The sequence below is a fragment of the Podarcis vaucheri genome, assembly GCF_965113315.1.
Source record: "Podarcis vaucheri genome assembly, chromosome: 10".
In the NCBI taxonomy this organism is placed as follows: Eukaryota; Metazoa; Chordata; class Lepidosauria; order Squamata; family Lacertidae; genus Podarcis; species Podarcis vaucheri.
Window position 1 is genome coordinate 61,460,901 of NC_138748.1, and position 23,144 is coordinate 61,484,044.

The 23,144-nt window shown below is 45.7% G+C and overlaps 1 protein-coding gene across 2 annotated transcripts in view; it reads left to right on the forward strand.

Moving 5' to 3' along the window:
• Positions 1–23,144, forward strand: part of BCAT1 (branched chain amino acid transaminase 1) — a 68,703-nt gene that overhangs the window by 30,039 nt on the left and 15,520 nt on the right. The window contains exons 4-8 of one of the 2 annotated variants that reach the window (XM_082239169.1): positions 3,480–3,536; positions 10,429–10,539; positions 12,376–12,495; positions 15,642–15,805; positions 20,204–20,346. In XM_082239169.1, coding sequence (XP_082095295.1) covers positions 3,480–3,536; positions 10,429–10,539; positions 12,376–12,495; positions 15,642–15,805; positions 20,204–20,346 — 595 coding nt within the window. The remainder of the gene's footprint in view (positions 1–3,479; positions 3,537–10,428; positions 10,540–12,375; positions 12,496–15,641; positions 15,806–20,203; positions 20,347–23,144) is intronic. The other variant, XM_082239170.1, reaches the window with a different exon arrangement.

A 23,144-nucleotide genomic window follows, 5' to 3' on the forward strand; every position in this document is an offset into this window, starting at 1 on the left:
AAAAGCCTGTTGGAACAAAAATATCTTCGACTGTTTCAGGAAAGTGTAGATAGGAAATGATGGGAAATGATATATAATGAATTGAAAAAGATGTTTAAAATAACGTTTGTAAAAACAAAACAAAACCCAGAAGCCGTCCTTTGGGGAATTAAAGGACAGAACAACCCAAACTGTATATAAATTTATTCAAGTATGTAACTGCAGTGGCAAGAATGTTACTTGCCCAAAAATGAAAAGAAGTCCCAGCAAAAGAAGAATGGATAGAAAAACTTATGAAATATGCAGAAATGGCAAAACTTACCGGGGTGGTGGTGGAATCAAAACAACAAACTTTTTATAAAAGAATGGAAATGGTTTATTGAATATTTACAAATAAACTGTAAATGGATAAGAACACTGGCAGGATTATTGTAATAACCTGCAGTTTTATAAGGGGATATTTTTAAAGTAGATGAATAAATGAGTAAATTAAGTTAATTTGGATATGCAGAAAATATTAAAAATAAAGTTAAGGAGCCACAGAAAGAGGGGGAAGGAAGTCAAGTTTTGAATTGTTGAAATGATTGTAAAATTATTTAAATGTATAAAACTGAAAATCATAAAATAATGATGATGATGAAGAAGAAAGTGTAGATAGTGGGCCTCTGTCATATCTTGACAGGAATTCTCTTATGGGGAGGCACCCGTGCCCTTCTGCAAAACATGTAGTTTAGCTCAATAACCTTCAACCTGGGACTCACCTTTTGGTCCAAACATACATTTGAGGACCCATTTCTTCATCTTTCAATATATTTATGGTAGCACTTCTACTGTTCTGACTCAATTGAGGTATGGCCTTGCTGTGAGTCCCAACCCTCCAGACCAACGATCTCAACATAGGGTATTGAGAACCGATTCAGTAGGATTTTAGAAAGTCATGTTTACTCTGTCAGAAGCCTGGTGGGGTGCCACTAGCACCATTCATTTATTTGTGACGACTGTTTAAGACCGTAGCAGTTTACTTCTGCCATTTTTAAACATCCATGTAGTGCCACAGTGAAAGTTGGGAGGGGGGCCATGGTGGAGAACAGCTGTTGTGAAGTACCAAGCCCCCACCCTCCATTTTTCTTGGTGGGATTGGGAGCCGCCAGTTCTTTGCAGCTGAAAAGACGGCTCAGTCATGTCAAGAATAGCCAGCCAGATGAGAACACTGCTCAACCATAAGGCAGTGGAACAAACCCACATTTCTAGGGTTAACTCTTGTTTTCTCTAATTTGGTAGCAATAGCCGCTCCATGTCAGGAGCTCATCCTACTCTTGAGTAGGACCCTGGCAGAGACACATGCCCGACTAGCATGTTCCCTCCCTCCTGGTCTTTCATTTGGGAGCTTCAAAAGCTTTCTTCTGCCCGAACATCACAGTGCCCAATGCCAACAGACATCGGCACACTTAGGGATCTGCAGAGTCTTCACAGCTTGCGTGACAGACCTCAGAAACTCAGCATTTTGGCTAATCTACTTTATTTACATATAAACACACACGGAGCACTGCAACATGGCTCCCTCTCTCTCTAGCAGCAGACAGCAAAGAGAAAAAGAACAAAGGACAATAGTCCTACTTCACGGAAGCCAGTAACACAAACATCCTGTCTCCGTCACTTCCCACTCTGTGGAGTCAAAACATATACCGTCATGTGATAGACAACAATCCTATGACTGCAATCATGGAGCAGCAATTCTAACAGGCATGCCTTGCCCGCGTTTCCCATCATCCCTGCCCACTGTTCCTGCAGTTGAGCTAAGTTGTTTTTTTTTTTTAAAAAAAAGCAGGCATAAAATAAGATTTATTCTGGAGATATACTCAAAATGGTGAATGCCTCCAAGACACACGATGCATCTGGTTACATTCCTAGCTGTGCTGCATGTTGGGGTTTTAAGAATGCATGCTGTGAAATAAATAAGCAAACATATTAAGGGAGGTTCAGACCTGTACGTACATCACTCAGTTATTAAAAAAAGAATGACTTGCAGCTGAATGAATGAACTGACTGCCGCGAAAAGTATTGCACTTTAGATTATGACTGCACATTATGAAATCACAATAAGCCATGGTTTATCATGATGGGAATGAGATTGCCAAATCATCAGACTTCTACTTGCCTTCTCCCCAGCACGGGTATGATAAATTTAGAAGATTTCATTTCCGTTTTGATTAACGGTGGCTTGCTCTGTTGCCTGAACTCAACCATCTATGGTTAGCTTAACTATGGTTTGTCAGAAACAAACCAACTTCAAGCCATAGTTTGTGAAGCTGGCCAGCTTCAGTTACTCCAAATTAAGACTATATCGACAGTTTGGGTCACGTAATAGTAATAATAATAATAATAATAATAATAATAATAATAATAATAATAATGAAACAGAAGCAAAAGTTTCCAGTCTCCTCGTGAGCCATACCAAATGAGAAGGGGGAACATGGAAGGCTCGCATAGGCTCATTTGCATCATGATAAACTCTGGTTTATTTGTGATGTTCAAACACAGACACTATGGAAGTATTGTCTGTGATGTCTGGCCCATGCTGATTCATTTGCACACACAACTCATCATTCGATACTGCAAAAGGCAACTGATTGCGTTTGTTAATTAGCCCCTCGTCTTTACAAGCAAAACAAGCTACGCCAGCCGGACAATTAAGTAATTTATAGTGGTGTAGCACAGTTGTAGAACTTGAAGCTTCCTGCAGCAAAACGAACTGGTAACTACCAGAAGCCAGGATGGTTAACGGTTAAGGCACCAAATGTCCAACGAGACTGAACATGTTATGCCACCATTGGTGTCAGAGCCTCAGCAAGTGCACATTTCCGCTGCCACAGAGCATGTGGAAAAAATGTGGCCGTAAAGTCCTCTCCCTCTTGGACACGTTTAAAAATGTACATTTGTTCTGGCATTGCTGAACTTCCATGCTTTCCAAAGATTTAGATGGGGAACAGAATTTGGCCCCAAACCCTTTCCCCTGAAAAACTTCTAAGCTCTCAGGAAGACAGTACTAGGCTCTCTCTATTTTTTAAATCCATTTTTGTTTTTAAGTAAACATTTTAACCTCTTGCCTCCCAAAGAAGAACTATGTGGGGGTTATTTTTTTGGGGGGTGGGAGGAATTTTTTAGACTGAGGAGATCTGCCCTCCAAATGTTTTGTATCAAAGCTCCCGTCACCTCTGATTGTCGGCCATGCAGTTGGGGCTGATGGAAGCTGGAACCCAAAAGTTCTGGAGGTCACCGGGTCGATAATGACTCCCCTGTTTTTATGTGGAGCGAGGAGCCTCGGTGGGATCTTGGATGTTTGTCTCGCTCGCCGTAGCGTTATTGGTGTAATACGCTGTCTCTGAAATCTTCATTGCTAATAACCAATATGCTCTTTTTAATATATGCATATTTTCCCCCCTATTTTTATTTTTTTTATTTTTCCCCCCTTTACCTTTGTTGCACCATGTTTCCTCTAGCCAAGAGGACTGACAGAGGCGAAACTGCTCCAAATGCTATGGCTCAATGAATATACAGTGGGTATAACACAACATGACAATGATGCTTTTGGCATTCCTCCCCCCCATCTCACCCCACCCACGTCTCTCTGCATTTCTTGTGATCCGTGACCCCTCCGCCCATGATAATCCTGGCTCTGCAGGCTACGTGGTCTAGCTCGTGTGTTGCAGACGCACAGCAGATGTCAGATTATTACTGTTTGTTTGTGTGTGTGAATGAATGTATGGATGCCGCCATCAAGACTGAGCCTAAACTAGCCTTTCCAATAGTGTCTTCATTTAGAAAACAGATGTACCGATTAAGGAGGTATTTTTTTGGGGGGGGGGCGGGAGGCAAAAATGCTTAAACATTTAAAATCAAAATCCAGTAAACTCTTTATCCCTGCATCTTGGCTTCCATGAAACCTGAGTGCAGCCTATACAGTGGTACCTTGGTTTGCAACCATTTTGGATTACAACCACGTCAAACCCTGAAGTGCGTGTCCATTTTTTTGGATTACAACCCATTTTTTTTATTATTACAAACCCCCCCCCCCCTTTTTGGAGGCCCCATTGGCAAAAGCACGCTTTGGGTTACAACCTGCTTTGGTTTACAACCGGACCTCCAGAACGGATTACGGTTGTAAACCAAGGTATCACTGTAATGGTTGCTCTTTTAGATAGGAGAAGCCATTTTAGGGGTGTATTTTAGCGGTGACCTTTATTCAAACCAATGCAGTACAATCAGATAATAGAAATAAAGATCAGAATACAATCAAAATGCAGGAAAAACCCCATCATGTATTATAGGAAAGTCAGCAATTGAACAGGATAAGCCACACAACCATCCACTTAGACCTTGGTGAACAACTGATTTTTTAGGAGGTGTTTGGCGCATCAGACAGGTCCAACTAGTCTCCTTTTCGTATGCGATGAGTAAAGTCCTATTCAGGCATAAGCACAGGAGCCCAAAGTGGGGATGGGGCATGGACACAAACCCCACCCCCAACAGTGCTGGTGCCCCATAAGAAGACCCCTGCTGCGTGAGGCCAAAGGTCTAGCGTCAAACCTGCAGGCAGGATCTGAGATCTCCTCTCCTGTGGCTTCCAGCAGCTGAAATTCAGAAGCATTTATGCCTGGAACCATGGAGACAGGAGAGCATAGCCGGCATGGCTAGTAGCCTCCATGAATTTGTCCGATCCCTTTTTAAAGCCGTCCAAGTTGGTGGCCGTCGTTGCACCTCGTGGGAGTAAATTCCATGCATTTTAACTGTCGGCTGCATGAAGAACCACTTCGTTTTGTTTGTCCTTCATTGGGTAGCCACAGCCTCTAGTATTATGCAAGAGAGATTGAAGGGGGGGGGGGTTAAAACCTTAAAGGTAAAAAAGGCAAAGGACCACTGGATGGTTAAGTCCAGTCAAAGGCGACTATGGGGTTGTGGCACTCATCTCACTTTCAGGCCGAGGGAGCCGGCGTTTGTCCACAGACAGCTTTCCAGGTCCTGTGACCAGCATGTCTAAACTGCTACTGGTGCACGGAGGACCGGGACGAGTGCCAGAGCTCACGGAAACACCGTTTACCTTCCCGCCACAGTGGTACCTATTTATGTACTTGCACTGGCATACTTTCGAACTCTTAGGTTGGCAGGAGCTGGGACAGAGCAACGACACTGTGGTCTAAACCACTGAGCCTCTTGGGCCTGCTGATTAGAAGGTGGGCGGTTCGAATCCCCGCAATAGGGTGAGCTCCCGTTGAGCCGCAACCCCATAGTCGCCTTTGAGTGGACTTAAACGTCCAGCAGTTCTTTACCTTTTATCTAAAACCTTGTCTCTATCTACTTTCTTCACAACATACTTTGTTGCACCAATATCAAACCCCACGGACTCGCTTTTACCCCTAACTAAAAATTAAGGGGAGGGGGATGGGAGACTGGAAATTGAAAGTGAAGGTCTGAAGGCAGTTTCTGTGCATTGAAAATCCTGTTTCGGACCCTCGCTTAGAACATGGGGCTGGCATGCCCAGGGATGGTGAGGTGGGACTTCCATTTTTTGCCCATATCCCCTCCCCACTTTTAGCCCACAGACTTAGGAAAGAATGCCGGAATAGGACCTGAGTGGGGGGAGTTCCAAGTAAACATGCGTGCCCTGTGTAAAATTAAAGTAATAACTCCGAGCTTTTCTGGCCGGTTGCCTAGGCAACTATGCAAGTAGCTGTTTATAAGCTAGCATCGTAACAGGCTTTGGCCTAACGTAACACTTCAAAGACTATCACCTCCCCATTGGGCTGTTTGAGAGATACACCAGGGGTACCTCCTTAATGGTATTTTTATTTTAAAAGCGTTTCTAGCCTACTAAAAACAAAGTGAATAAACAGTACAAAAGAGCATTAGAATACGAAAAACCTGGAAGAATAAGCTTGTCTTCACTGGGAACCTAAAAGCTAACAGTAGAGTTGTTCACACATTACAGATGTATCTGTGTACACAAATGGTTCAGCTGTACACAAATACTAGACTTTCACGTGTAACGTTCAGTGGCTGTGTACCTGTGTAAACAATAGCTGAGCTGTGCAAACAGGGTACACACAAACGCTACACTCGAGATGGGGGGGGCAGTTTGTCCCTAGGTCCAGTGTAACGTGAGAACAGCCCCACCAAAGGAACAGGATGGGTGTTCCCAGAGAGATGATTCCACAACTGGGGTCAGTGCTGGCCCGAGACATATTGCTACCTAAGACACAGCACTAAATGGCACCCCCCCCAAGAAAACCCACCTACAAATAAATGAAGGTACATAATACTCGAAGCCTGTCAAGTTATTTTGGCATCTGAAGCAGAAAATCCCACAGGTGACTCTGCCCTTCCCAGACAGTAGAAACATGGTACCTCGGTTTAAGAATGATTCGGTTTACGAATTCCGCAAAACCGGAAATAGTGTCCCGGTTTGTGAACTTTACCTCGGTCTAAGAACGCAATCCGAACAGCGGGAGGGCACCGGCGGCGGGAGGCCTCATTAGGGAAAGCGTGGCTTGGTTTAAGAACGGTTTCAGTTTAAGAACAGACTTCCGGAACGGATTAAGTTCGTAAACCGAGGTACCACTGTATATTGAATAGCAAGTTGCTCCTCTTTAATGATACCCAAATCAGCTGCTTGGGGCAGCCCCTCACTCTTCCCAATAACAGGGCTGGCCTGATCCGGGTGTCATAGCTAAGAAGGCCACTTGCTTAGTTTCCACAGGAGCAGGGTCTTCACAAACTGGTTTGTCTGATAACAAAACTACAGCTTTCCTTGGGGATTTCTGTTTGTTATCCCCCCCCCCAAAAAAAAAGATGGACTGGGTGGCTTGCAGATAGGCAGGGCGCTTGCAGATTTCCAAAACAAAGGAAATGTGGTGTTTCAAAAGAGAACCTGCACTCGCGAACCCTCTCAGGTGTTAAGATCAGGGACGGCCCTCTCTAACCTCTGACACCTCGGAGAGGGAGAGCGATTATTTTGATGCTAACCCATTTTAACTTATTTTTTAATATTGTATTTTTTAAATTGTTGTTACCCCTCCTTTAAAAAAAATAAAATGGTAAGAATTTCCACAAGTTGTAATCCACCCCGGGACTTTTGTGGTAGAGAAATCTACTAATGATGATAATTTAGGAATAGTTACTCTGGTTGAAATAGATGCATAGAATTGTTGACTCAGAAGGGACCCCACGGGTCATCTAGTCCAACCCTGCAAGGCCTCCACCCATATGAACTGGAGGCAACATGAGAACAGCTCCTCATTTGTGGAATGCTTTTCCCAGGGAGACTCGCCTGATGTCTTCCTTACTTATCTTTGTGTGCCAGGCAAAAATATTTCTCTTCTCCCAAGCCTTTGACTCATTAAACAATCTATGCCCTTTAAAAAAAATAATTGGGAGGGGGGTTACTGTTTTTGTTCATTACTACGTTATGTATTTTTGTGTTTGTGTACTGTAAACCACCTTGTAATCCCCAGATGAAGAAGGGCTGTATAGAAATAATAATAATAATAATAATAATAATAATAATAATAATAATAATAATAATAATAATGGAATCCCTGGCAGATGGTCAACTTACCTCTTTAAAAAACCCCAATGAAGGTAGAGTCCACCACCTCTTGTGGGAGTCTGTTCCACTGTCAAACAGTTCTTACAGTCAGAAAGTTCTTCCTGAAGTTTAGTCGGAATCTCATTCCTTGTAACTTGAAAACCATTGGTTTGGGTCCTACACTCTGGAGCAACAGGGAAAAAGCTTGCTCCATCTTCCATGTGACAGTCCTTCAGCTATATCTCCTCTCTAGAGAAAAACAGAACAAAACCAGAAACACAATACATTTTACCATAGTTGTGGAAAGCTGTGCTCAGCTGACTGTGTGGCTTGCTCAGTCAGCTGGCCAATAACTATTATTATTATTATTATTATTATTATTATTATTATTATTATTATTATTTGCTACTTGTTGATGGACAATCTCAAGGGCCCATGCTGGTCTTCCATTTTCTAGTTCTTTATCTTTAAACTGGAGGTGGACCAGGCAGCCCTTCAATAGAAAGTGCCTTCAAATGGAAGTCCTAGCCCCTGGAGCAGGAGAAAATGAGTTTGCTCCATCCCCCATGTGACAGCCCTTTAGATCTCTGAAGATGGTTATCATATTTCCTCTCAGTCTCCTCTTTTCCAGGCTAAACATACCCAACTCAACGGTTCCTCATAAAGCTTGGTTTCCAAAGCCTTAATCATCCTGGTTGTCCTCATCTGCACACATTGCAGCTTGCCAGCATCCTTCTTAAATTGTGGTGGCCAGAACTGGACACGGTACTACAGGTGTGTTCTGATCAAGGCAGAATAGAGTGGTTCTATTACTTCCCTTGACCTGGACACTATACTTCCATTGATGCAGCTTAGAATAGCATTAGCTGGGGGGGTTTTGCTGCTGCGTCGCACTGTGGACTCATGTTAAGCATGTGGTCCACTAAGACCCCTAGATCCTTTTCACATGTAAAACTCATAATCTACAGAAAGGTTCAGGCTGTTCCAATCTGAAATGAGATTTGTTTGTGGGACTTCTATGACCTAGCCAGGACACTTCACCAGCTCCCATGCCCAGCTCTGATTTTGTTGCGGTGGAAAAATCCCTCTCTCTGCTGTTTTCAGTTTAGTCATCCTGTCCGGAACTCCCCACTGGTTTCCCCCCTTAGCTACTGAAAAGGCTGACTTGGGCACTGCGGGATTTTCGAGATGTTTCCCGTCCTTCCAGGAACAGACAAGAAAAGGCATTGGCAAGGCCTTTTTGTCCTTGTGCAATGATTTCATTCTTGGTTTGCCTCCAGACTCTGCGAAATATTTTAGCAAAAGCTAATAATAATAATTAATAATAATAATAATAATAATAATAATAATAATAGGCAGTATGGGGCATCTTCCGTAACAGTGCATCTAGGGTAAAATAAAATAAAATAGCTGTTCTGCTCTATGGGTCTGTGTAAGAATCTAGGCAGTCAGTGTTTCAGACCAGGGACACCAAGACAATCCTAGTACAAGCTGCTATCCACTTGAAAGTTTAGCTTATCTCCCTGTAGATTGGGCGCGGCTTTGAGATGTGCCAGCTTTCGTTTCTTACCAAATAAAATATGTTTTTCGCTGTCGTGATTGCTAGGATAGATATGAAACTGTGGTGCTTTTGAAAAAGGTGAAGATACGTTGGTGTTTTGAAGCTGCAATATGAAAAGGATTACGACAACCTGCTACTCCAATAAGCAAAAGCTGCACTTCTAAACATATAATATATTAAGTGTTAAGTCCCTGTAACACAGTGGGACTTACTTCTCAGTAAACGCACCTCGGATCGCTCTGAAAACCTGCCATTCGCTGCTAAAAATGACAGTGTATATTTGCTGTTTTATTCCCATAATCACAAACATACAAGAACCAAACTAGAATTATTATTATATATATATATATGTGCCACCCTATACCCACAGATCTCAGGGAGGTTCACAGGATAAAATCACAATATTTAGTTCGGTCATAACATAAATGTGTGTACAAACTGCAAGTCCCTCTCCTGCCCTTGCATCCTCCCATTTTCTTTCCTGGCTTACTTTTTCCATGGCAAAACTGCTTGCACAATCCATAGTTTGAAATCCTGATTTCATTGTGGGATGGCATGAGGCAGGGAAACCTTTTCAACAGCGGGTTAGGGGCACACATTCCCTTTAGGGTAATATTCCAGAGAGGTTGCAGGAGCAAATGTAGGGGTGGACAAAGGCAAAACTGAGGGGGGCAATGGATTCGAATTTTACCTTTGACTACATTCCAGCTTCGCAAAAACCAGAGGTTCTTACACATTCCCTCCTCTCTCCTTCTAGCCAAGTAGGAGGTACTGTCACAATTCAGCTAGGCAAATTCCAGCAAGGCAAAAGCACTTGAGGAGGGTGCGGGACAAGGCTTAAAAAAACAACAACTTCGCCCCGCTGTTTAAAAATCGGCAGGCACTGATTGAAAATTGGCAGGTTAACCATGTGAACTGATCAACCAGCTGAAGCTCACAGCCCTAGAGGGAACAGAATATCAATCAGGGTGCCAGTACTGGAAAGTCCCGCCCCCCCAAAAAAAAGTCGGGTACATTTTTGCAGCCCTTTAATAATGCGTTAGATAGTTCTTTTCTAATGTGAGAGGTGGGAATAGGAGGCAGCAAACCTCATGTGTGGAATGATGCAGAAGTTGCTCAGTTTTTATTTAACGTTAACGTTCTGAATATGTAAAGCTATCAATGATTTCATTTGGAATGCACATGCGTTGATTATTACAGTATTTTATTTTACCTGTGTGTGTGCATGTTCATGTGTGTGCGATATTAATCGCTGTCTGCCGTTTCCGCTCAACTTCTCCGATTCCTCCCTTCTTGGTTCCTTTAGCTGTTCGAAGGCATGAAGGCATACCGAGGGGTGGATGGCAAAATCCGCTTGTTCCGTCCGGGACTCAACATGGACAGAATGCTGCGGTCAGCTCTGCGGGCGACTTTGCCAGTGCGTAATGCAAGCATTTACTTTTCTTCCCCCTGCTCTTTCCCCCGCTGTGACTTTGGACAGTGTTTTCATCCCGACTGGTAAATCCTTTCCAAGATCGAAAGCAGCGTTTCTGCCAAGGAGATTCCTCAGAGATAGAATCAGTGAGAGAGGATGTAAGATCTGGGTTACACAGAGCTGTTTATCCGTATTCACAAAATGTCGAATGAGCTCCTACGCGACCATTATAACGTCATATAATGGTAGAGTTAGAAGGGACTATCAGAATCATCTTGTCCAGGGGTGCCCAAACTGTTTTCAGAGATGGACAGATTTCATAACAACAACAACAATTTATTATTTATACCCCGCCCATCTGGCTGGGCTTCCCCAGCCACTCTGGGCGGCTTCCAACAGAACACCCAAATACAATAACCTGTTAAACATTAAAAGCTTCCCTAAACAGGGCTGCCTTCAGATGTCTTCTAAAAGTTTGGTAGTTGTTTTTCTCTTTGACACCTGGTGGGAGGGCGTTCCACAGGGCAGGTGCCACTACCGAGAAGGCCCTCTGCCTAGTTCCTTGTAACTTGGCTTCTCGCAGTGAGGGAACTGCCAGAAGGCCTTCAGAGTTGGACCTCAGTGTCCGGGCAGAATGATGGGGGTGGAGACACTCCTTCAGGTATACTGGACCGAGGCCGTTTAGGGCTTTAAAGGTCAGCACCAACACTTTGAATTGTGCTCAGAAACGTACTGGGAGCCAGTGTAGGTCTTCAAGATCGGTGTTATATGCTTTCAGCGGCTGCTCCCAGTCACCGGTCTAGCTGCCGCATTCTGGATTAGTTGTAGTTTCCGGGTCACCTTCAAAGGTAGCCCCACGTAGAGCGCATTGCAGTAGTCCAAGCGGGAGATAACTAGAGCATGCACCACTCTGGCGAGACTGTCTGCGGGCAGGTAGGGTCTCAGCCTGCATACCAGATGGAGCTGATAAACAGCTGCCCTGGACAAAGAATTGACCTGTGCCTCCATGGACAGCTGTGAGTCCAAAATGACTCCCAGGCTGCACACCTGGTCCTTCAGGGGCACAGTTACCCCATTCAGGATCAGGGAGTCCTGCACACCTGCCCGCCTCCCGTCCCCCAAAAACAGTACTTCTGTCTTGTCAGGATTCAACCTCAATCTGTTAGCCGCCATCCATCCTCCAACCGCCTCAGATGAAATGAACATGTGTGAAGGCCGACCCAAGTTGTCAAGCTTTTGGGGCCTGATTAAACCAGCCGGGGGGCTGAATTAGGCCCCTCCAAACGGACTTTGGACATGCCTGAACTAGTCCAACCCCATTTGATTCAGGAATCTTTTGCCCAGTGCGTAGCTCAAACCCACAAACCTGAGATTAAGAGTCTGAGGCTCTAGAATGGCAACACTTCAGGACCACTTGTCCTGTTAGCTAGGGATGATGGGAGTCGTAGTCCCAAAACAGCTGGAGGGCCGAGTTTGGGGATGCCTGCTTTAATACAACTCTTGGTTGTGAAGGGGGGAATCCGTAATAAAGGAGAAATGTGAGACTCAAAAGAACCTTCCCTGTACCCTCCTCCCCAAAACAACCCTGCAGGCATTTGAAATGTCCAGCCCAAACTCGTGCTTTAGAGATGTGTTGCACAATTGCTATGAAATCAATTAAACTGTTTTGTTTGTTGGGTGTTTAGAATCATATGACCTCTCCTGGCGTCTCATTCACTAGCGGTAGTTGGAACGTCACGGCCTCTGGCTTAATAGGCTAATTAAACGTCGCGGCTGAAGTGTGCTCCCAACCACGTTAAGGTTATTCTAAGTGTTGCCTTCTTCTGCTTTTGCTTTCAGGGATTTGACAAAGAAGAGCTTTTGGAGTGCATCCGGAAACTTGTGGAAGTCGAAAAGGAGTGGGTGCCGTACTCGACCGCCGCTAGCTTGTACATTCGCCCTACTTTAATTGGGACAGAGGTGTGTGGGAAAACTAACCTTGTTCTTTGTTTTTATTCATTTTTGCACCGGGCAGGATGCTAACTGAGGCCTGGTCTGAACATGGCAGCAGAATCCAGAGGCGGCAGAATGAGTTGTACCACATTAAAACTGCAGGGTCTGGGAGCGGTTTCAGAATTCCCCCTCCTGTGAAAATAAACCTGTGCATTTTTTTTTTTTTTAGAAAAGGGGGGGAAGAGCACATCAAAAAGAAATATTGAATCCAGCCTATTTCTTGCTGTGTCATTAAAAAAAGGAAAACCCTGCAAAGTTTCATCTATTCCTATTCCCACCTGCATTCTGAGACAGTCTATTCCGTCACCTCCAGAATTCTGCCTCCTCGTCGCTGTTGCATTTGTAGCCCAGTCCTCACTTGATGCACTTAGAAGCGGGCGTTGTGTGTTCGAATGGAAGTTAACAGCTCTGAGCTCACATGCACAGATCCTTTGTATGGCCTAAAGAGCATCCGACATGCGCTGGTGTTTTCTGTTGTCCTGGGAAGGCATAATGTCTGTGCATTGTTTGAGCATAGAGGATTTCTGTGCAAGAGCAAGGTTCTGCTTTTAACCTTGCAACTTGCAGTTGCCGGCAGAGGAATCCTAATGTGCTCTTTGTGAATGAATAATCATAGAATCATAGAGTTGGAAGAGACCACAAGGGCCATCGAGTCCATCCCCTGCCAAGCAGGAAACACCATCAGAGCACTCCTGACATATGGTTGTCAAGCCTCTGCTTAAAGACCTCCAAAGTAGGAGACTCCACCACACTCCTTGGCAGCAAATTCCACTGTCAAACAGCTCTTACTGTCAGGAAGTTCTTCCTAATGTTTAGGTGGAATCTTCTTTCTTGTAGTTTGGATCCATTGCTCCGTGTCCGCTTCTCTGGAGCAGCAGAAAACAACCTTTCTCCCTCCTCTATATGACATCCTTTAATATATTTGAACATGGCTATCATATCACCCCTTAACCTCCTCTTCTCCAGGATAAACATGCCCAGCTCCCTTAGCCGTTCCTCATAAGGCATCGTTTCCAGGCCTTTGACCATTTTGGTTGCCCTCCTCTGGACACGTTCCAGTTTGTCAGTGTCCTTCTTGAACTGTGGTGCCCAGAACTGGACACAGTACTCCAGGTGAGGTCTGACCAGAGCAGAATACAGTGGCACTATTACTTCCCTTGATCTAGATGCTATACTCCTATGGATGCAGCCCAGAATTGCATTGCCACACAAAAGTGCCTTTGTGGTTCTTTCCATGTAAAGGAAGAGGTGCTAATAATAATAGTAGTAGTAGTAGCAATAATAGTAAAAATAGTAGTAATAATAATAAGAAGAAGACTAATAATTTTATTTTTATTTATACCCCGTCCATCTGGCTTGGTTTTCCTAGCCACTCTGGGTGGCTCCCAACAGAACACTAAAAACAGAATAAAGTGTACATACTCTTTCCTATAGCCGACATGGCACTCTTGTAGGAAAATCATTGTGTGCGGCATAGAGAAGAGACGAGACCAAGTGTGATGTTCTCTTTTGTAAAGTTGCAGCTTCTGTATTTAGAGATAACCATAGTGCCACCTAGTGGAAGTGTTTTCTCATTTCATTGCACAGCTTGAACTTGTCCATTCTTTTTCATTTGAACGTTCATATTCTCCAGAAGGAGCTGTAGGTTCCCTTCTGTTTGGTTGTGCATGCTCAGGTGTGGCATTGCAGAATATGTGTCCCCTTGTGTTGCGTAGGAAGTAAGGTAAAGGACCCCTGACCATTAGGTCCAGTCATGACCGACTCTGGGGTTGCGGCGCTCATCTCGTTTTATTGGCCGAGGAAGCCGGCGTACAGCTTCTGGGTCATGACTAATCTGCTTCTGGCGAACCAGAGCAGCGCACAGAAACGCCGTTTACCTTCCTGCCGGAGTGGTACCTATTTATCTACTTGCACTTTGATGTGCTTTCTAACTGCTAGGTTGGCAGGAGCAGGGACTGAACAACAGGAGCTCACCCCGTCTTGGGGATTCGAACCGCCAACCTTCTGATCGGCAAGTCCTAGGCTCTGTGGTTTAACCCACAGCACCACCCGCGTCCCTGCATAGGAAGTACTCTATTATTATTAATATTTATTTATTTTTATTATTGCATTTGTACATTGCCCTACACCCGCAGATCTTGGGGCGGTTCGCGACATAAAATTTCACTATAAAAAACGCAAAATGCTTAATTAAAAGAAGAACAAAAGCAAACCAATATATCCCCTCCTTCCACAATCAATATGATTTCAAATCGGTATGGAAGGTGAGCCAATTTTAAATCAATATGGAACATGTAGCAGTAGTATGTAAACCAGAGGCAATTATAAACTGGTTCTCCCCTTCCCCAAGCCTGACCTGCTCCTTCCTCCTTTAATAGTGGCTTCCTCTTCAGTGGCAAAGAGCTAAGTTTCGATTGTCATTTGCTCATTGCTGCAGATCAAACTGCTATTGGAAGGATGGCTTTGGAAGTCGGCTGCAAGGAACCTTTGCCATAAGGGAGCCATGCCTGCCATCCAGGGCCCCTGAGATCAATCAATCTGGGGTTGCTTGGGTCTCATCCTACTTCATTTTTGGCCCTTTTCATTCCTATCAGGCTCTCTAGAATCACAGAGTTGGAAGGGACCGCAAGTGCCATCTAGTCCAACCCCCTGCAATGCAGGAATATTTTGCCCAACGTGGGGCTCGAACCCACTACCCTGAAATTGAGAGTCTCATGCTCTACCAACGGGGCTAACTCAGAACCTCTTCTTTTTAAAAAAAACAACAACGCCATGAACTAGAAGTGAACCCACTGTTCAACCGAATGGGCACCGAAGAACCAAATTTTACATGGGGTGTGTGTGTGTGTCATTTTTTAAAGGGAGTTTGATACATTCATGAAAGTAGCAGTGGCTGCTATAGTTGTGATGGTTGTAGAGGATTACCTCCAGTATAGGGCAGTTTGCCTCTGAAAAACTGCTGCAGAGAATCCCATGCAAGAGAATGCTGTTGCTGTTTGCTGGTGGGTTTCCCATAATCCTCTGTTTCACTGCTGAGAAGAGACAGGGCTTCTGGTCTGATCCAGTAGGTCCCTCCTTATGCTCTTAACGTCACCTCTCTTTCCACTATTCAGCCGTCCCTTGGAGTCAAGAAGCCGTCGAAAGCCCTCCTCTACGTCATACTGAGTCCTGTGGGCCCGTACTTTTCGAGCGGCAGCTTCAACCCCATAGCCTTATGGGCAGATCCGAAATATGTCCGAGCCTGGAAAGGAGGAACCGGGGACTGCAAGCTGGGAGGGTAAGATCATCCTGATGAAGTAACACCCATGTGACGCTAATGCTCAGCGTTCCTGACTTCTTCCTTGTAGGCATGAGAGCATTGGATTCTCATTTTCAAAATGGCGGGTGGGTCATTCGGGTTCATGCCATTGGCCCACCTAGCCCTTCATTGTCCATTCCGGCTGGTTGCAGCTCTCTGTGTTTCTTGGGCAGAGATATTTCCCAGCTCTGGTCACCAGAGAGTTGGAGGAGATGTCAGCGTTGGGACTAGGACATCGCTAGCCTCAGTTCATGACATGCAAACTAGACTGGAAAGCCCGTGCTGAGCATGCTGCTTATCTGAGACTGCATCAAAAATATGTCCCAGAATCCTCTGGGACACAGTATACTGCCATTGGCCAAAACCAGTTTTGGAGCTCCAAGCTGCATGCATTTTCAAAGGGACAGATTATTGTTCCATCCATCTAGCTCTGAAGTGTCTGCCCTAATGGGCAGTGGCTCTCCTAGGGCTTGGGCAGAGCTCCTCCACATCACCTGCTATCCGATCTCCTGGAGATGGGCAAACACCTTTTGCATGCAAAACATGGGTTATACCAGTGAACCATGGCTTCATTGTGCCTTGCAGGCATCCCTAACTGCTCTGAAAACATTGCAGTTGGCAGCAGTGCACAGTCCCAGGCACAGGCTTCTCCCTACTTATGGGGCAAGCCACCCCTTGGCTTATGTATTAATTCTCCACAACCCCCCAGAAGAAAAATCCTGCTAGTATCCCTTATATTAGCCATTTCTTTTGGCAGATAAAATATTTCCTAACTGTAACAAAAGGACCACAACATTGTCTTTCATTGTAAGAATTACTAGAAAGTGAAGTGCTTTGCACACACGAAATGAAAACATAAGTGCATTTTTATTATTAATTTCACAATGAGCTCATTAGTGTGGTTCACCCAACACCTGGTCTAGCCAGCCTGAACCTACGAGTCAAAGTGGGGGTGGGGGTTCAGGACAGGGTCTCCAGATCTGAGTCACGTCACAACGGGACTGGTCTGTTCAGGGTCGGTCTGTGTGCTGTGGCATAATTGGGAACTCTGTTCTTGTCGGGTAGGACCTAGGCTCAAAATGGGCCGCCTATTTTCTCGGTTCACATTAATCACAAGCTGATCTTGCAGCTGGCAGGCGTCCTTTGTGCGGCCCGTCCCAGGGTACGGGAACTCTGAGAAGCAGCCGTGTAATGGCTTGGCGGCATTGTTCCCCGGAAGCTGGCGACATCCCTGGAACGACACACTTTGCTTTCATCGGAATCAGCATGCTTCTGCCAAGTTGAGGGGACAAGCCTGGCTGCAAATGCTCTCTCTCTCTCTTGGCTCAGGGCAAAGGCATCTGTGGCCGCCTAGCAAAATGCAGGCATTTCGGGAATGCATTTTATAGCTTCAGAGGCATGGCTGGCAGTGTGCCTGACAAGCAGCCTGTTGCTCCAGCCAGAAGAACTGAGCTATAGGATGGCCCAGCTGTTGATTTAGCCAGCACAGCTTGCTTGTTAGAGCACACAGGAAGTTTTTGTCCTGGGAAAGGTGGCTTGACCATTCCTGAAATTCGGAACAGTGAATCTGATATGAGGAAGCGATTCCTGCAGGTCCTAGATTCCATTTTCTTAAGTTTAGGTGGGAGAAGAGAGGCCATAGCTTGGTCGCAGAGCATATCATTGCATGCAAGAGTTCCCAGGTTCTTCTACACTCCAGTTACAAGGTTGTCAATATTCAGGCTGAGTATTGGAAGACGGATTTAATCTTAAACTACTCTGGGAACAAAGACCTCAACCTAGTGATTGTTTCAGCACTGGCAAAGACATCTTTATTTTGTTGGGATTTGGGGCAGCAGCAATGATAGTACAGTAAGCACATTTAACTTGTGCGCATTCAGCTTTATGAACATGGCAAAAAAATATGTTTAAAATTTAAAGGGGGACGGGGTCCTGGGAAAAATGACTTCAACAGTCACACCTGCCATTGAACCCAGTGGCTTTTGAATATACATGATTTTGGCTGCAATTCCCAAACCGTAACCCCCTTGTAAATTGTGGGATTACTGTATATTATATTGTCAAACCAGTTCTTGTAATTTTGTCAGGGAGAGAGAGAGAGAGAGAAATTTTATTGCGGCCATAGGCCCATACAGATAAAAACAAGACATAAATAACAGTTTTTGCACGTGGGGAAAAACAGCCGCTAAAACACCACTATAATAATAAAATACTGTAGTATGGAATGGAAGGAAGGGATGACATGCTGCGCCTTAATTAACTTGTAGTGCTCCTTGGCAGCGCTTTTGGGTAAGGACAGCGACCAGGAACCTAGCCACTTTCAGTGTCGTATGGATATCCTTATCCTGCAAGATTTGGGCAAGGTGGAATTTTGGTGGGGTACCCTCTAGCTTCTGTATAATTAATCCCAACAAATTTGCCCGTGGCACATTGAACAAGGGGCAAGTGAACATAATGTGCTGAAGCGACTCCGGCGTCTCCTTATCACATTCGCACATGGCGGAGGCTTGGCCCTTTGAGAATCTGTGTCTCAGGACATTTGAGGGAAAAACGTTAAACCTCGCCTTGGTGAAGGCCAGCCTATGGGCAACAGACGAAAGGGAGGAGAGGTATGATGGAACGCAGTAAGTTAAAGTGATACCGATGTTCTGGGGCGAACAAACACCTCCCCCCAGCGTATAATTTCACTGTAAATCGATGTCGTCCAGTCTTTGGCGGATCAGTCTTTGAGCAGTGATTTGATCTAGTTTTAGGGAATCTAAGGGAGAGATTCCGTAGCTCAGAAGTTTGGCATGAATTCTACTAGTCCAAAGGCTGGAGAATTCATCTCGCCATAAGCATTGGACAAGGTAATGGTCTGGTAATCTGTGCCACAATGATAACCAATAATTGAAGACTTGCTTCCACAGGCGATCTTCAATTCTAATCGGATGGCTGCGTTGCTTACGCACAGGGGGAGCATTAGGAGCCGATGTAGGAATTGGTTTTGCAAAGTCTCAAGAGGAGTAAGATCTGTCATCACGGCCCAGAGCGGGGCAGCATAAGCAAGCACGGCTACCACTTTTGCCTTGAACACCTTTAGGGCCGAGGGAACATGCAAAGCTCCATCCGAAAAGAAAAATCGGAGGAGCGCATATGACAGGGTTTTGGCCTTGTTGAGTAGGTGTTGAATTTGCGCTTTCCACCCCAAATTGTATTGGAAAATAACTCCTAGGTATTGAAATTTTAGGACTTGCTCTATTTTTGCTCCACCAAGCTTCCATTCGTATAATCTCCGACTTCTGGCGAAAATCAGAATCTTAGATTTAGCATGGTTGATGGTTAATTGGTTGAGTTGACAGTACGTGGCAAAGATCTTCAGAGCTCTGGTTAGTCCAACACGTGTATAAGATAGAATTACCGCGTCGTCCGCATATAAAAGGAGTGGACAGCGGTAATCCGCTAGTCTAGGCGCGTGTGTACTTGGAGATGAGTTGACTAGGGGTGCTCGCATGTTGCTGATGAATAGGTTGAATAGGCAGGGAGCTAATATACATCCTTGGCGCACTCCCTTGTTTATTGGAATCGAATTTGTGAGGTCGCCCGCAGGAGTAAGTCTCACTCTGGCAAGGGTACCTTCGTGGAGCTGGCTTATAAGCCACAAGAGTCTTCTATCGATGCCCTGTTTCGCAAGTTTCTCCCAAAGAATATTTCTAGGAACGCTGTCAAAGGCTGCCTTTAGATCTAAGAAGGCAGCACAAAGGTAGCCCGGGGGGGGGGACGAGTACTTCCATGCCAGATGGTAAAGAACTATCGCATGATCAGTTGTCAGGGGCGCCGACTTATAAAAAATATTGGGGGAACCCGCGAAAGCTCATGAATAATAAATGAGCTCATGAATATGCAGATAAAGTGGCGCCGCCTCCTCGTGAGCGAATAGGGGAGAGCGTGCTGCGCCTATTAATCAGCTCCGAAGGAAATTGGGTGGAGCTTTTGCTCGGGAGGGAGGGCAGGAGGCATGCAGCCCGACCCTGTGCATTTTGGGCTGGGGGAGGGGCGGCGGTGGCGCTCTGCTGGAGGGGCGCCCGAGATTATTGGGGGGGCGGAGCCCCCCAAACGAATTTTTGAGCGGGCTCGGGCCCCCTCAGGCCCCATGGAGTCGGCGCCTATGAATTTTGTATTTCTTTACTTGCTTGCAAATCACTTCGGAACTTTTTAGTGGGAAGCGATATGCAACTTTAACGAACTTAATCTTAACTGCTGTGGCGTAAAGGCCTCCCCTGTTCTCTTATGATGGCAATGGTGCCCACCTCAGAGGTGCCGGAACTGAGTTCTGGTGAATTCTGGTTGAAAAAAGGCCCTGACCCTATCCTGCCATTTCCTTCTTGTTTCCAAAAGGAACTACGGCTCCTCTATCTATGCCCAGCGGGAAGCCATGGAATTAGGCTGCCAGCAGGTTCTCTGGCTGTACGGAGACGACCATCAGATTACGGAAGTCGGGACCATGAATCTCTTCCTGTACTGGCGAAATGAAGATGGAGGTACAGTGGCCAGCCATGTTTAACCAACACCATATGTTTTCCCTCAGCCCTGACAGGCATCGTTGTGGCAAATAAAATGGCCGCCTGGTCCTTGAGCCTCAAGTGCCGTGTCATCTGCCTGTTTGGGCCATGAAGTTTCCTCTGAAGCAAAGCAGTTTCAGGAATGTTTTAGGGGAGCATCAGTGTAAGTATAGGTCAGCCGTCTCTATCCTGTTGGCCTCCTGACACTTTGAGCTATTAGCGCTCACCAGCCGCAGCAAGTACAATAAGTTAAAAATACTTAATTCTCCCCTGTGCCGTTTTCCCTTGAGCCTGAATAAAGGTTTTCGGGGACGTCAGTGCAGAGTTGTTCGTACTGCCAGAAGTGGAACCAAACGCCTTTGGCTCCCCAAAGCACATGTGGAGTGTGAACGGCTGCTGCCCACATTTTAGCAGTGACGAGCAAACGAAGCCATATGGGGAACGGGTTTGGCTGCAGATCACAGGGAAACCGAGCGCTCTTTGGCTGACCAGCCAACACACATTGCCACCTTCTCAGGCTGGTACCAAAGGAATCAGATGTTGCTCCAGTCAGAGCTAGGCTGGTGGGCATGGTTTGCTCAGGGGTTTTTTAACGGTTCACGGGCTCCCTGCTCTCTGGCAGCTGGCCTGGCGAGGCATCGAAATAGCACAAGCCCCTTGAAAGCTCGTTTGCAGCTTTGGCTGCATGGCAAAGCAGGGGATCTCAGTGTGGGCATCAAGCAAAGGAGGCAAGATAACCAGGTCCTTTTTTTCTCAAGAGAGAGAACGCACCACAGATAGGAAACCTATAGTCTTTGAGATATTCCTGGACTACAACTCCCATCGTTCATGACCATTGGCCATGCTGGCTGGGGCTGATGGGAGCTGGGAGTCCAGCATCACCTGGAAGGCCACAGGTTCCCTACCCCTGGAGTACACTAAGGCCTGGGTTGGACATAGCACTAAACTCACCTCCAGGCTTGACTACTGTAATTCGCTCTACACGGGGCTGCCCTTGAAGCTGACCCAGAAACTCCAGCGGGTGCAGAATGCTGCAACGAGGCTCCTCATGGGGTTTCTGCCATGGGAGCATATTCACCCAGTGCTTTTCCAGCTGCACTGGCTCCCGGTGGAGTACAGGGTCAGATTTAAGGTGCTGGTTTTGACCTTTAAAGCCCTTCATGGTCTAGGACCCTCGTACCTACGGGACCGCCTCTCCCGTTATGCCCCACGGAGAGCCTCAAGGTCCATAAATAGCAACACCCTAGTGGTCCCGGGCCATAAGGAAGTTAGATTGGCTTCAACCATGGCCAGGGGCTTTTCAACACTGGCTCCGGCCTGGTGGAATGCTCTGCCTCATGAGACCAGGGCCCTGCAGGATCTGATTTCTTTCCGCAGGGCCTGTAAGACAGAGTTGTTCCGCCTGGCCTTTGGTTTGGAGCCAATTTGATTCCCTCCCCCTCTTTCTTTTTTCTTTTTCCTTTCTCCTCCTGTGATGAGGCTGCATTTTAATATTTTATTGTTTCAATATTTTACTGTTGTATTTTAATCTTGTTTTTAAGTTGTATTCATTCAACTTGTTTTTATTATTGCTTGTTAGCTGCCCTGAGCCCGGCCTTGGCTGGGGAGGGTGGGGTATAAATAAAAATTATTATCATTATTATTATTATTAAACCATAGCACGGTGAGAAATTACTTTCCGCATGCCTAAGGTCCATTAATTGCAGTGCCTGACCTTAACTATGGTTTGTGGTTCTTCAAACAATCCATAGTTAGTATTTGGTTTGAGGCTTGGACAGCACTTAAAAGCGGTTAATGGAAATTGGAAGTGAAAGCAGCCACATCAGAGAAGGAGAGGGGAAGGAAGCAGCAAATGAGCTTGAGACTCCCTGTGTGTGTTCCGCAGGCGGCGGCTGCATCTGTTGCCGAAATATTATTCCGAGATTTTAAGTACTTCCTGCAAGGTGTTTCCATTTCCATTGTGCACACTTTCTAGATCACTTTCACAGCGTATAGGCAAGAGTTTGGGAACTGAAGGACCAGGGCCCAATGGGGCTTTGCAGACCTCACTGTCTGGCTATTGGAATTCTTCCTAGGTCACGCCCCCTTCTCTGGCCACACCCATTTCCCCAAGCCACTGTTAGAATTCCTGCTCCATGATTACAGTCATGGGATTGTTGTCTTCCACATGACGGTATGTGTTTTGACTCCACAGAGTGAGAAGTGACGGAGACAGGATGTTTGTGTTACTGTGTTCCGGGAAGTGGGACTATTCTCCATTGTTCTTTCTCTTTGCTGTCTGATGCTAGAGAGAGAGAGGGAGCCATGTTGCAGTGCTCTGTGTGTGTTTATATGTAAATAAAGTAGATTAGCCAAAATGCAGAGTTGCTGAGGTCTGTCACACAAGCTGCGAAGACCCTGCGGATCCCTAAGTGTGCCGATGTCTGTTGGCATCGGTCACTGTGATGTTCGGGCACAAGAAAGCCTTCGAAGCTGTCAAACGATCGGCCAGGAGGGAGGGAACATGCTAGTCGGGCATGTTCCCTCGAGGTTCCTACTCAAGTGTAGGACGAGCTCCTGACAGCCACAGCCCTCCATTTCTCTGCTCCATTCCATCCGCAAGTGTTGTTGTCTGACTGGAGTGTGTCCTTAGGGTTTAGGTCAGGGTTTAGGGTGATAATTTAACCTGGACTTTGACGTGTGATGTGTGTCTTTTCAGGACCCACCCTATTCATTTGATTGTAATGTGTTTTTAACCATTTTTATTCTCAATTTTAATTTGCTGTAATCTTCCCTGG